The 12290-nt window shown below is 40.9% G+C and overlaps 1 protein-coding gene across 1 annotated transcript in view; it reads right to left on the bottom strand.

The window, feature by feature from the left end:
* GAREM2 (GRB2 associated regulator of MAPK1 subtype 2) overlaps positions 1-10547 on the bottom strand; it is a 64975-nt gene extending 54428 nt beyond the window's left edge. The window contains exon 1 of the mRNA XM_072143991.1: positions 10294-10547. Within this exon, the coding sequence (XP_072000092.1) occupies positions 10294-10405 (112 nt within the window). The 5' untranslated portion in view covers positions 10406-10547. The remainder of the gene's footprint in view (positions 1-10293) is intronic.
* Between the last annotated feature and the right edge of the window lie 1743 nt (positions 10548-12290).

The raw sequence follows: 12290 nt of genomic DNA, 5'->3' as shown, positions 1-12290 counted from the left end.
CTGTTATGGGGGGGATGTGTAGGTGACACTGTTATGGGGGGAATGTGTAGGTGACACTGTTATGGGGGATGTGTAGGTGACACTGTTATGGGGGGATGTGTAGGTGACACTGTTATGGGGGATGTGTAGGTGACACTGTTATGGGGGGTGTGTAGGTGACACTGTTATGCAGGGGATGTGTAGGTGACACTGTTATGGGGGATGTGTAGATGACACTGTTATGGGGGGATGTGTAGGTGACACTGTTATGGGGGATGTGTAGGTGACACTGTTATGGGGGGATGTGTAGGTGACACTGTTATGGGGGATGTGTAGGTGACACTGTTATGGGGGATGTGGAGGTGACACTGTTATGGGGGGGATGTGTAGGTGACACTGTTATGGGGGGATGTGTAGGTGACACTGTTATGGGGGGATGTGTAGGTGACACTGTTATGGGGGATGTGTAGGTGACACTGTTATGGGGGATGTGTAGGTGACACTGTTATGGGGGGATGTGTAGGTGACACTGTTATGGGGGATGTGTAGGTGACACTGTTATGGGGGGATGTGTAGGTGACACTGTTATGGGGGATGTGTAGGTGACACTGTTATGGGGGATGTGTAGGTGACACTGTTATGGGGGGGGTGTAGGTGACACTGTTATGGAGGATGTGTAGATGACACTGTTATGGGGGGATGTGTAGGTGACAGTGTTATGGGGGATGTGTAGGTGACACTGTTATGGAGGATGTGTAGATGACACTGTTATGGGGGGATGTGTAGGTGACACTGTTATGGGGGGATGTGTAGGTGACACTGTTATGGGGGATGTGTAGGTGACACTGTTATGGGGGATGTGTAGATGACACTGTTATGGGGGGATGTGTAGGTGACAGTGTTATGGGGGATGTGTAGGTGACAGTGTTATGGGGGATGTGTAGGTGACAGTGTTATGGGGGATGTGTAGGTGACACTGTTATGGGGGGATGTGTAGATGACACTGTTATGGGGGATGTGTAGGTGACACTGTTATGGGGGATGTGTAGGTGACACTGTTATGGGGGATGTGTAGGTGACACTGTTATGGGGGGATGTGTAGGTGACACTGTTATGGGGGGATGTGTAGATGACACTGTTATGGGGGATGTGTAGATGACACTGTTATGGGGGGATGTGTAGGTGACACTGTTATGGGGGATGTGTAGGTGACACTGTTATGGGGGGGATGTGTAGGTGACACTGTTATGGAGGATGTGTAGGTGACACTGTTATGGGGGATGTGTAGGTGACACTGTTATGGGGGATGTGTAGATGACACTGTTATGGGGGATGTGTAGGTGACACTGTTATGGGGGGATGTGTAGATGACACTGTTATGGGGGGATGTGTAGGTGACACTGTTATGGGGGGATGTGTAGGTGACACTGTTATGGGGGGATGTGTAGGTGACACTGTTATGGGGGGAGGTGTATCCTGTATTCTTGTACCTCTTGAGCAGGGGGCAGGGCGGGTCGTGGTGGTCCTGAGGATCAGGATCATATGATAAATGCCCCCGGACATGTGAGGTAGGTAGGAGGTTAGATGTGATGGTGACATCAGGCAGAGGGTGAGGGGTTAATAGTGACAGCTCTGCAGTCAGTGACCCTGGGGTCTGGGTCTCCATCATACATGGATAGTAATCGGATCAGCACCACGGAGAGCGACACCCAGGTCATATATAACACTGCACACATGACTGACTACAGACTAGTGTATCTAATCCTCTCATCCGTGATACTGACTGCCGAGCTGTGTATCTAATCCTCTCATCCGTGATACTGACTGCCGAGCTGTGTATCTAATCCTCTCATCCGTGATACTGACTGCTGAGCTGTGTATCTAATCCTCTCATCCGTGATACTGACTGCCGAGCTGTGTATCTAATCCTATCCTGTGTGATACTGCTGAGCTGTGTATCTAATCCCATCCTGTGTGATACTGTCTGCTGAGCTGTGTATCTAATCCTTTTCTGTGTGATACTGCTTGCTGAGCTGTGTATCTAATCCTATCCTGTGTGATACTGTCTGCTGAGCTGTGTATCTAATCCTCTTCTGTGTGATACTGCTTGCTGAGCTGTGTATCTAATCCTATCCTGTGTGATACTGCTTGCTGAGCTGTGTATCTAATCCTATCCTGTGTGATACTGACTGCTGAGCTGTGTATCTAATCCTCTCCTGTGTGATACTGACTGCTGAGCTGTGTATCTAATTCTCTCCTGTGTGATACTGTCTGCTGAGCTGTGTATCTAATCCTATCCTGTGTGATACTGCCTGCTGAGCTGTGTATCTAATCCTATCCTGTGTGATACTGACTGCTGAGCTGTGTATCTAATCCTCTCCTGTGTGATACTGACTGCTGAGCTGTGTATCTAATCCTCTCCTGTGTGATACTGACTGCTGAGCTGTGTATCTAATCCTCTCCTGTGTGATACTGTCTGCTGAGCTGTGTATCTAATCCCATCATGTGTGATACTGATTGCTGAGCTGTGTATCTAATCCCATCTTGTGTGATACTGATTGCTGAGCTGTGTATCTAACCCTATCCTCATGATGTGATGTCATCTGAGGATCCTGTGCTGTGGGGGGGGATTCTCCCTGGTAATGTAGGGGTTAACCTTGAGGCCAGGGTGGGGGGACTCTGTAGAGAATAGAGTTGGGGGAGGGACGTTGGGGAACAGGGGTCCTGTGTGTGTGAATAATGCCCTGTTGCCAGCTGCACGCTGCTCCCTGCATGACAATGAGCCGCGACCATAGAGCGGGCACCGTGGACCCCCACATGCCACAGAGGATGCAGACGGGATCATTGCTGAAGACCCCAACCCCCTACAGGAATGTGTGATGGGAAAAGTCCTTAACATGGACTGAAAGTACAGTCTATGGGAGTAGTAATCATCTATACAGGGGGAGTAGTAATCATCTATACAGGGGGAGTAGTAATCATCTATACAGGGGGAGTAGTAATCATCTATACAGGGGGAGTAGTAATCATCTATACAGGGGGAGTAGTAATCATCTATACAGGGAGAGTAGTAATCATCTATACAGGGGGAGTAGTAATCATCTATACAGGGGGAGTAGTAATCATCTATACAGGGGGAGTAGTAATCATCTATACAGGGGGAGTAGTAATCATCTATACAGGGGGAGTAGTAATCTATACAGGGGGAGTAGTAATCATCTATACAGGGGGAGTAGTAATCATCTATACAGGAGGAGTAGTAATCATCTATCCAGGGGGAGTAGTAATCATCTATACAGGGGGAGTAGTAATCATCTATACAGGGGGAGTAGTAATCTATACAGGGGGAGTAGTAATCATCTATACAGGGGGAGTAGTAATCATCTATACAGGGGGGGGGAGTAGTAATCATCTATACAGGGGGGGGAGTAATCATCTATACAGGGGGAGTAGTAATCATCTATACAGGGGAGTAGTAATCATCTATACAGGGGGAGTAGTAATCATCTATACAGGGGAGTAGTAATCATCTATACAGGGGGGGTAGTAATCATCTATACAGGGGGAGTAGTAATCATCTATACAGGGGGAGTATTAATCATCTATACAGGGGGGAGTAGTAATCATCTATACAGGGGGAGTAGTAATCATCTATACAGGGGGAGTAGTAATCATCTATACAGGGGGAGTAGTAATCATCTATACAGGGGGAGTAGTAATCATCTATACTGGGGGGGTAGTAATCATCTATACAGGGGGAGTAGTAATCATCTATACAGGGGGAGTAGTAATCATCTATACAGGGGGAGTAGTAATCATCTATACAGGGGGAGCAGTAATCATCTATACAGGGGGAGCAGTAATCATCTATACAGGGGGAGTAGTAATCATCTATACAGGGGGAGTAGTAATCATCTATCCAGGGGGAGTAGTAATCATCTATACAGGGGGGAGTAGTAATCATCTATACAGAGGGAGTAGTAATCATCTATACAGGGGGAGTATTAATCATCTATACAGGGGGGAGTAGTAATCATCTATACAGGGGGGAGTAGTAATCATCTATACAGGAGGAGTAGTAATCATCTATACAGGGGGAGTAGTAATCATCTATACAGGGGGGAGTAGTAATCATCTATACAGGGGGAGCAGTAATCATCTATACAGGGGGAGCAGTAATCATCTATACAGGAGGAGCAGTAATCATCTATACAGGGGGAGTAGTAATCATCTATACAGGGGGAGTAGTAATCATCTATCCAGGGGGAGTAGTAATCATCTATCCAGGGGGAGTAGTAATCATCTATACAGGGGGGAGTAGTAATCATCTATACAGAGGGAGTAGTAATCATCTATACAGGGGGAGTATTAATCATCTATACAGGGGGAGTATTAATCATCTATACAGGGGGGAGTAGTAATCATCTATACAGGGGGGGTAGTAATCATCTATACAGGAGGAGTAGTAATCATCTATACAGGGGGAGTAGTAATCATCTATACAGGGGGGAGTAGTAATCATCTATACAGGAGGAGTAGTAATCATCTATACAGGGGGAGTATTAATCATCTATCCAGGGGGAGTAGTAATCATCTATACAGGGGGGGTAGTAATCATCTATACAGGAGGAGTAGTAATCATCTATACAGGGGGGAGTAGTAATCATCTATACAGGGGGGAGTAGTAATCATCTATACAGGAGGAGTAGTAATCATCTATACAGGGGGAGTATTAATCATCTATCCAGGGGGAGTAGTAATCATCTATACAGGGGGGGTAGTAATCATCTATACAGGAGGAGTAGTAATCATCTATACAGGGGGGAGTAGTAATCATCTATACAGGGGGAGTAGTAATCATCTATACAGGGGGGAGTAGTAATCATCTATACAGGGGGGAGTAGTAATCATCTATACAGGAGGAGTAGTAATCATCTATACAGGGGGAGTATTAATCATCTATCCAGGGGGAGTATTAATCATCTATACAGGGGGGGTAGTAATCATCTATACAGGGGGTGTAGTAATCATCTATACAGGGGGAGTAGTAATCATCTATACTCCCCCTCTATTCAGCTCTCAAGTGTCAAATGGGCGGAGCCAGGATGTCTGCTCCAGGCCAGGAACACCCATCTGAGAACAGAAAGCCTAAATAGTATTATTTCAGTACATGATGTCAAGGCTATCAAGGCTCTATAGAGTCAGATGGGTGGTCCTAGGCTGGAGGGGACAGACTGGCTCCACCCACATGACTACAGAAATATATATATATGTGTGTGTTTGTATACAGCTGATAGGTAACAGCTTAGAGGAACATATGTTCATCCGCTCTCCTGCACTGAAAGTAAAAGACCCCAATATGTCACAATCTGAGAGAAATCTAGGGAGTGTTATATACAGTAAGTCCTTGACTACTGAGGAGGTGGGACATACGTCCTTGGCAGGGAATTGGTTAATTTCCAGGGTGGACATGACCTTCCCACTTGTCATCTCCGGATACAGAAAATCCAGGAACTAGAGTCTGTATGAGAGATCCGCACAATCCTCCAGCGCCTTGTACTGCCCTCTCTGCTCTATAAAGTACCAACAGTTCAGAGGGAGGAGACCCGAGGGGGAGGAGACCCGAGGGGGAGGAGCTAACGCACAGGATCCAAACTCTGATTAAAGGAAACAATGGTTTTTATCTTCCTATAGAAAGTTGGAAAGTTTATGTGACGGATACGCCCGGATTTCTCCCCATTTCTATGGCACAGATTGGAATTTTGTCAGGAAAAAAAGTTGTACAAAAAATGTACAATGTAATTCTGCCGCACAGATCCACAGACCCAAAAATCATTCTGACTGAATCCTAACAATCCCCAAAGTATAAGGACCAATCAGCAATGCCTGAGGCGTCACATGACAGCGGCTGTATGCAGGGAGTGTGAGTGCAGCTCCCCAATATCTATACACACCAATCACATGATAGGGAAGTCACCTGCATGCTGGGGAGGAGAGGGTTAATATTGTGTCAGGACCCGAGACCCCAGAAGATCCTCTACTTCATATAAATAGGAGATAGATAGATAGGAGATAGATAGATAGATCGATAGATAGATAGATAGGAGATAGATAGATAGATAGATAGGAGATAGATAGATAGATAAGGAGATAGATAGATAAGGAGATAGATAGATAGATAGATAGATAGATAGATAGATAGATAGGAGATAGATAGATAGATAGGAGATAGATAGGAGATAGATAGATAGATAGATAGATAGGAGATAGATAGATAGATAGATAGATAGATAGGAGATAGATAGATAGGAGATAGATAGATAGATAGATAGGAGATAGATAGATAGATAGATAGATAGGAGATAGATAGATAGATAGATAGGAGATAGATAGATAGATAAATAGGAGATAGATAGATAGATAGGAGATAGATAGGAGATAGATAGATAGATAGGAGATAGATAGATAGATAGGAGATAGGAGATAGATAGATAGATAGGAGATAGATAGATAGATAGGAGATAGATAGGAGATAGATAGATAGATAGATAGATAGATAGGAGATAGATAGATAGATAAGAGATAGATAGATAGATAAGAGATAGATAGATAGATAGATAGATAGATAAGAGATAGGAGATAGATAGATAGATAAGGAGATAGATAGATAGATAGATAGATAGGAGATAGATAGATAGATAAGAGATAGATAGATAGATAGATAGGAGATAAATAGATAGATAGATAGAAAGATAGATAGGATATAGATAGGAGATAGATAGATAGATAGGAGATAGATAGATAGATAGATAGATAGATAGATATATAGATATGAGATAGATATGAGATAGATAGATAGATATGAGATAGATAGATAGATAGATATGAGATAGAGAGATAGATAGATAGATAGATAGGAGATAGATAGATAGATATGAGATAGATAAGAGATAGATAGATAGATAAGGAGATAGATAGATAAGGAGATAGATAGATAAGGAGATAGATAGATAGATAGATAAGAGATAGATAGATAGATAGATAAGGAGATAGATAGATAAGGAGATAGATAGATAGATAGATAAGAGATAGATACATAGATAGATAGATAGATAGATAGATAGGAGATAAATAGATAGATAGATAGAAAGATAGATAGGATATAGATAGGAGATAGATAGATAGATAGATATATAGATATGAGATAGATATGAGATAGATAGATAGATATGAGATAGAGAGATAGATAGAGAGATAGATAGATAGGAGATAGATAGATAGATATGAGATAGATAGATAGATAGATAGATAGATAAGAGATAGATAGATAGATAGATAGGAGATAGATAGATAGATAGATAAGAGATAGGAGATAGATAGATAGGAGATAGATAGATAGATAGATAGGAGATAGATAGATAGATAGATAGATAGATAAGAGATAGATAGATAGATAGATAAGAGATAGGAGATAGATAGATAGGAGATAGATAGATAGATAGGAGATAGATAGATAGATAGGAGATAGATAGATAGATAGATAGGAGATAGATAGATAGATAAGGAGATAGATAGATAAGGAGATAGATAGATAGATAGATAGATAAGAGATAGATAGATAGATAGATAAGGAGATAGATAGATAGATAGATAGATAAGGAGATAGATAGATAGATAGATAAGAGATAGATACATAGATAGATAGATAGGAGATAAATAGATAGATAGATAGAAAGATAGATAGGATATAGATAGGAGATAGATAGATAGATAGGAGATAGATAGATAGATAGATATATAGATATGAGATAGATATGAGATAGATAGATAGATAGATAAGGAGATAGATAGATAGATAGATAGATAGATAAGGAGATAGATAGATAGATAGATAAGAGATAGATACATAGATAGATAGATAGATAGGAGATAAATAGATAGATAGATAGAAAGATAGATAGGATATAGATAGGAGATAGATAGATAGATAGGAGATAGATAGATAGATAGATATATAGATATGAGATAGATATGAGATAGATAGATAGATAGATAGATAGGAGATAGATAGATAGATAGGAGATAGATAGATAGATAGATAGATAAGAGATAGATAGATAGATAAGAGATAGATAGATAGATAGATAAGAGATAGGAGATAGATAGATAGGAGATAGATAGATAGATAGGAGATAGATAGATAGATAGATAGGAGATAGATAAATAGATAGATAGGAGATAGATAGATAGATAGATAGGAGATAGATAGATAGATAAGGAGATAGATAGATAAGAGATAGATAGATAGATAGATAAGGAGATAGATAGATAGATAGATAGATAAGGAGATAGATAGATAGATAGATAAGAGATAGATACATAGATAGATAGATAGATAGGAGATAAATAGATAGATAGATAGAAAGATAGATAGGATATAGATAGGAGATAGATAGATAGATAGGAGATAGATAGATAGATAGATAGATATATAGATATGAGATAGATATGAGATAGATAGATAGATAGATATGAGATAGAGAGATAGATAGATAGATAGATAGATAGGAGATAGATAGATAGATATGAGATAGATAGATAGGATATAGATAGGAGATAGATAGATAGATAGATAGGAGATAGATAGATAGATAGATAGATAGATATATAGATATGAGATAGATATGAGATAGATAGATAGATAGATAGGAGATAGATATGAGATAGATAGATAGATAGGAGATAGATAGATAGATAGATATGAGATAGAGAGATAGATAGATAGATAGGAGATAGATAGATAGATAGGAGATAGATAGATAGATAGGAGATAGATAGGAGATAGATAGATAGATAGGAGATAGATAGATAGATAGGAGATAGATAGATAGATAGGAGATAGATAGATAGATAGATAGATAGATAGATAGATAGGAGATAGATAGATAGATAGATAGATAGGAGATAGATAGATAGATAGATAGATAGATAGATAGGAGATAGATAGATAGATAGATAGGAGATAGATAGATAGATAGATAGATAGGAGATAGATAGATAGATAGATAGATAGATAGATAGATAGGAGATAGATAGATAGATAGATAGGAGATAGATAGATAGATAGGAGATAGATAGATAGATAGGAGATAGATAGGAGATAGATAGATAGATAGATAGGAGATAGATAGATAGATAGATAGGAGATAGATAGATAGATAGATAGATAGATAGATAGGAGATAGATAGATAGATAGGAGATAGATAGATAGATAGGAGATAGATAGATAGATAGGAGATAGATAGATAGATAGATAGATAGATAGATAGATAGATAGATAGGAGATAGATAGATAGATAGGAGATAGATAGATAGATAGATAGATAGATAGATAGGAGATAGATAGATAGATAGATAGATAGGAGATAGATAGATAGATAGATAGGAGATAGATAGATAGATAGATAGGAGATAGATAGATAGATAGATAGGAGATAGATAGATAGGAGATAGATAGATAGATAGGAGATAGATAGATAGATAGGAGATAGATAGATAGATAGATAGATAGATAGGAGATAGATAGATAGATAGATAGATAGGAGATAGATAGATAGATAGATAGATAGATAGATAGATAGATAGATAGATAGATAGGAGATAGATAGATAGATAGGAGATAGATAGATAGGAGATAGATAGATAGATAGATAGGAGATAGATAGATAGATAGATAGGAGATAGATAGATAGGAGATAGATAGATAGATAGGAGATAGATAGATAGATAGGAGATAGATAGATAGATAGATAGATAGATAGGAGATAGATAGATAGGAGATAGATAGATAGATAGGAGATAGATAGATAGATAGATAGGAGATAGATAGATAGATAGATAGATAGGAGATAGATAGATAGATAGATAGATAGGAGATAGATAGATAGATAGATAGGAGATAGATAGATAGATAGATAGGAGATAGATAGATAGGAGAGAGATAGATAGATAGATAGATAGATAGGAGATAGATAGATAGGAGATAGATAGATAGGAGAGAGATAGATAGGAGATAGAGAGATAGATAGGAGATAGAGAGATAGATAGGAGATAGAGAGATAGATAGATAGATAGATAGATAGATAGATAGATAGATAGATAGATAGGAGATAGATAGATAGATAGATAGATAGGAGATAGGAGAGAGGAGAGAGATAGATAGATAGGAGAGAGATAGATAGGAGGTGGAGAGACAGAAAGAGATAGATACAGATAGAGACAGTCCAGTACTACTCCCCCCATCATCCCGTTACCTTTTCCCAGTTTCACCAGAGTCGGGAGCCGGAATTTGCTGACGATGACATCCAGGGGCAGAGACACCGAGCTCCAGCTCAGCTCCGAGATCCCGGCCGTCACTTTCTCCATGTCTCCCCCCAGGCATCTCCTCCGCACAGCTCAGGGGTCCGGGCGGACCACCACCCCCATCATCCACCTCAGCGAGTGTCCTGCCATGCTGCCGGAGCCCCCCGCATCCTCTGCTCCTCACTGACAGGAGCCCCCACCCTCCCGGGGCCAGGGGAGCAGCACGAGGGACTACTGCCCCCTGCAGGGCACTCACTACAACAGCCAGTGACCCCTGCTGTGCCGGAGCCGGGGATGGATCTAATCCCGACTGCTGAGCTGTGTATCTAATCCTATCCTATGTGATACTGCCTGCTGAGCTGTGTATCTAATCCTATCCTGTGTGATACTGACTGCTGAGCTGTGTATCTAATCCTATCCTGTGTAATACTGACTGCTGAGCTGTGTATCTAACCCTATCCTGTGTGATACTGTCTGCTGAGCTGTGTATCTAATCCTCTCCTGTGTGATACTGTCTGCTGAGCTATGTATCTAATCCTATCCTGTGTGATACTGCTGAGCTGTGTATCTAATCCTCTCCTGTGTGATACTGTCTGCTGAGCTATGTATCTAATCCTATCCTGTGTGATACTGACTGCTGAGCTGTGTATCTAACCCTATCCTGTGTGATACTGTCTGCTGAGCTGTGTATCTAATCCTATCCTGTGTAATACTGACTGCTGAGCTGTGTATCTAACCCTATCCTGTGTGATACTGACTGCTGAGCTGTGTATCTAATCCTCTCCTGTGTGATACTGCCTGCTGAGCTGTGTATCTAATCCTATCCTGTGTGATACTGTCTGCTGAGCTGTGTATCTAATCCTCTCCTGTGTGATACTGACTACTGAGCTCTGTATCTAATCCTATCCTGTGTGATACTGACTGCTGAGCTGTGTATCTAATCCTATCCTGTGTGATACTGACTGCTGAGCTGTGTATCTAATCCTATACGGTGTGATACTGTCTGCTGAGCTGTGTATCTAATCCTATCCTGTGTGATACTGCCTGCTGAGCTGTGTATCTAATCCTGTCCTGTGTGATACTGACTGCTGAGCTGTGTATCTAATCCTCTCCTGTGTGATACTGACTACTGAGCTCTGTATCTAATCCTATCCTGTGTGATACTGACTGCTGAGCTGTGTATCTAATCCTGTCCTGTGTGATACGGACTGCTGAGCTGTGTATCTAATCCTGTCCTGTGTGATACTGTCTGCTGAGCTGTGTATCTAATCCTATCCTGTGTGATACTGCCTGCTGAGCTGTGTATCTAATCCTATCCTGTGTGATACTGTCTGCTGAGCTGTGTATCTAATCTTATCCTGTGTGATACTGCCTGCTGAGCTGTGTATCTAATCTTATCCTGTGTGATACTGTCTGCTGAGCTGTGTATCTAATCCCATGATGTGTGATACTGTCTGCTTAGCTGTGTATCTAATCCTATCCTGTGTGATACTGTCTGCTGAGCTGTGTATCTAATCCTCTCCTGTGTGATACTGTCTGCTGAGCTGTGTATCTAATCCTATCCTGTGTAATACTGACTGCTGAGCTGTGTATCTAATCCTGTCCTGTGTGATACTGACTGCTGAGCTGTGTATCTAATCCTATCCTGTGTAATACTGACTGCTGAGCTGTGTATCTAATCCTATCCTGTGTGATACTGCCTGCTGAGCTGTGTATCTAATCCTATCCTGTGTAATACTGACTGCTGAGCTGTGTATCTAATCCTATCCTGTGTGATACTGCCTGCTGAGCTGTGTATCTAATCCTATCCTGTATGATACTGTCTGCTGAGCTGTGTATCTAATCCTATCCTGTGTGATACTGCTGAGCTGTGTATCTAATCCTATTCTGTGTGATACTGACTGCTGAGCTGTGTATCTAATCCTATCCTGTGTGATACAGTCTGCTG

The sequence above is a fragment of the Engystomops pustulosus genome, chromosome 3 (genome assembly GCF_040894005.1).
Source record: "Engystomops pustulosus chromosome 3, aEngPut4.maternal, whole genome shotgun sequence".
Classification (NCBI taxonomy): domain Eukaryota; kingdom Metazoa; phylum Chordata; class Amphibia; order Anura; family Leptodactylidae; genus Engystomops; species Engystomops pustulosus.
This window is presented reverse-complemented; position numbering and strand designations above follow the sequence as displayed.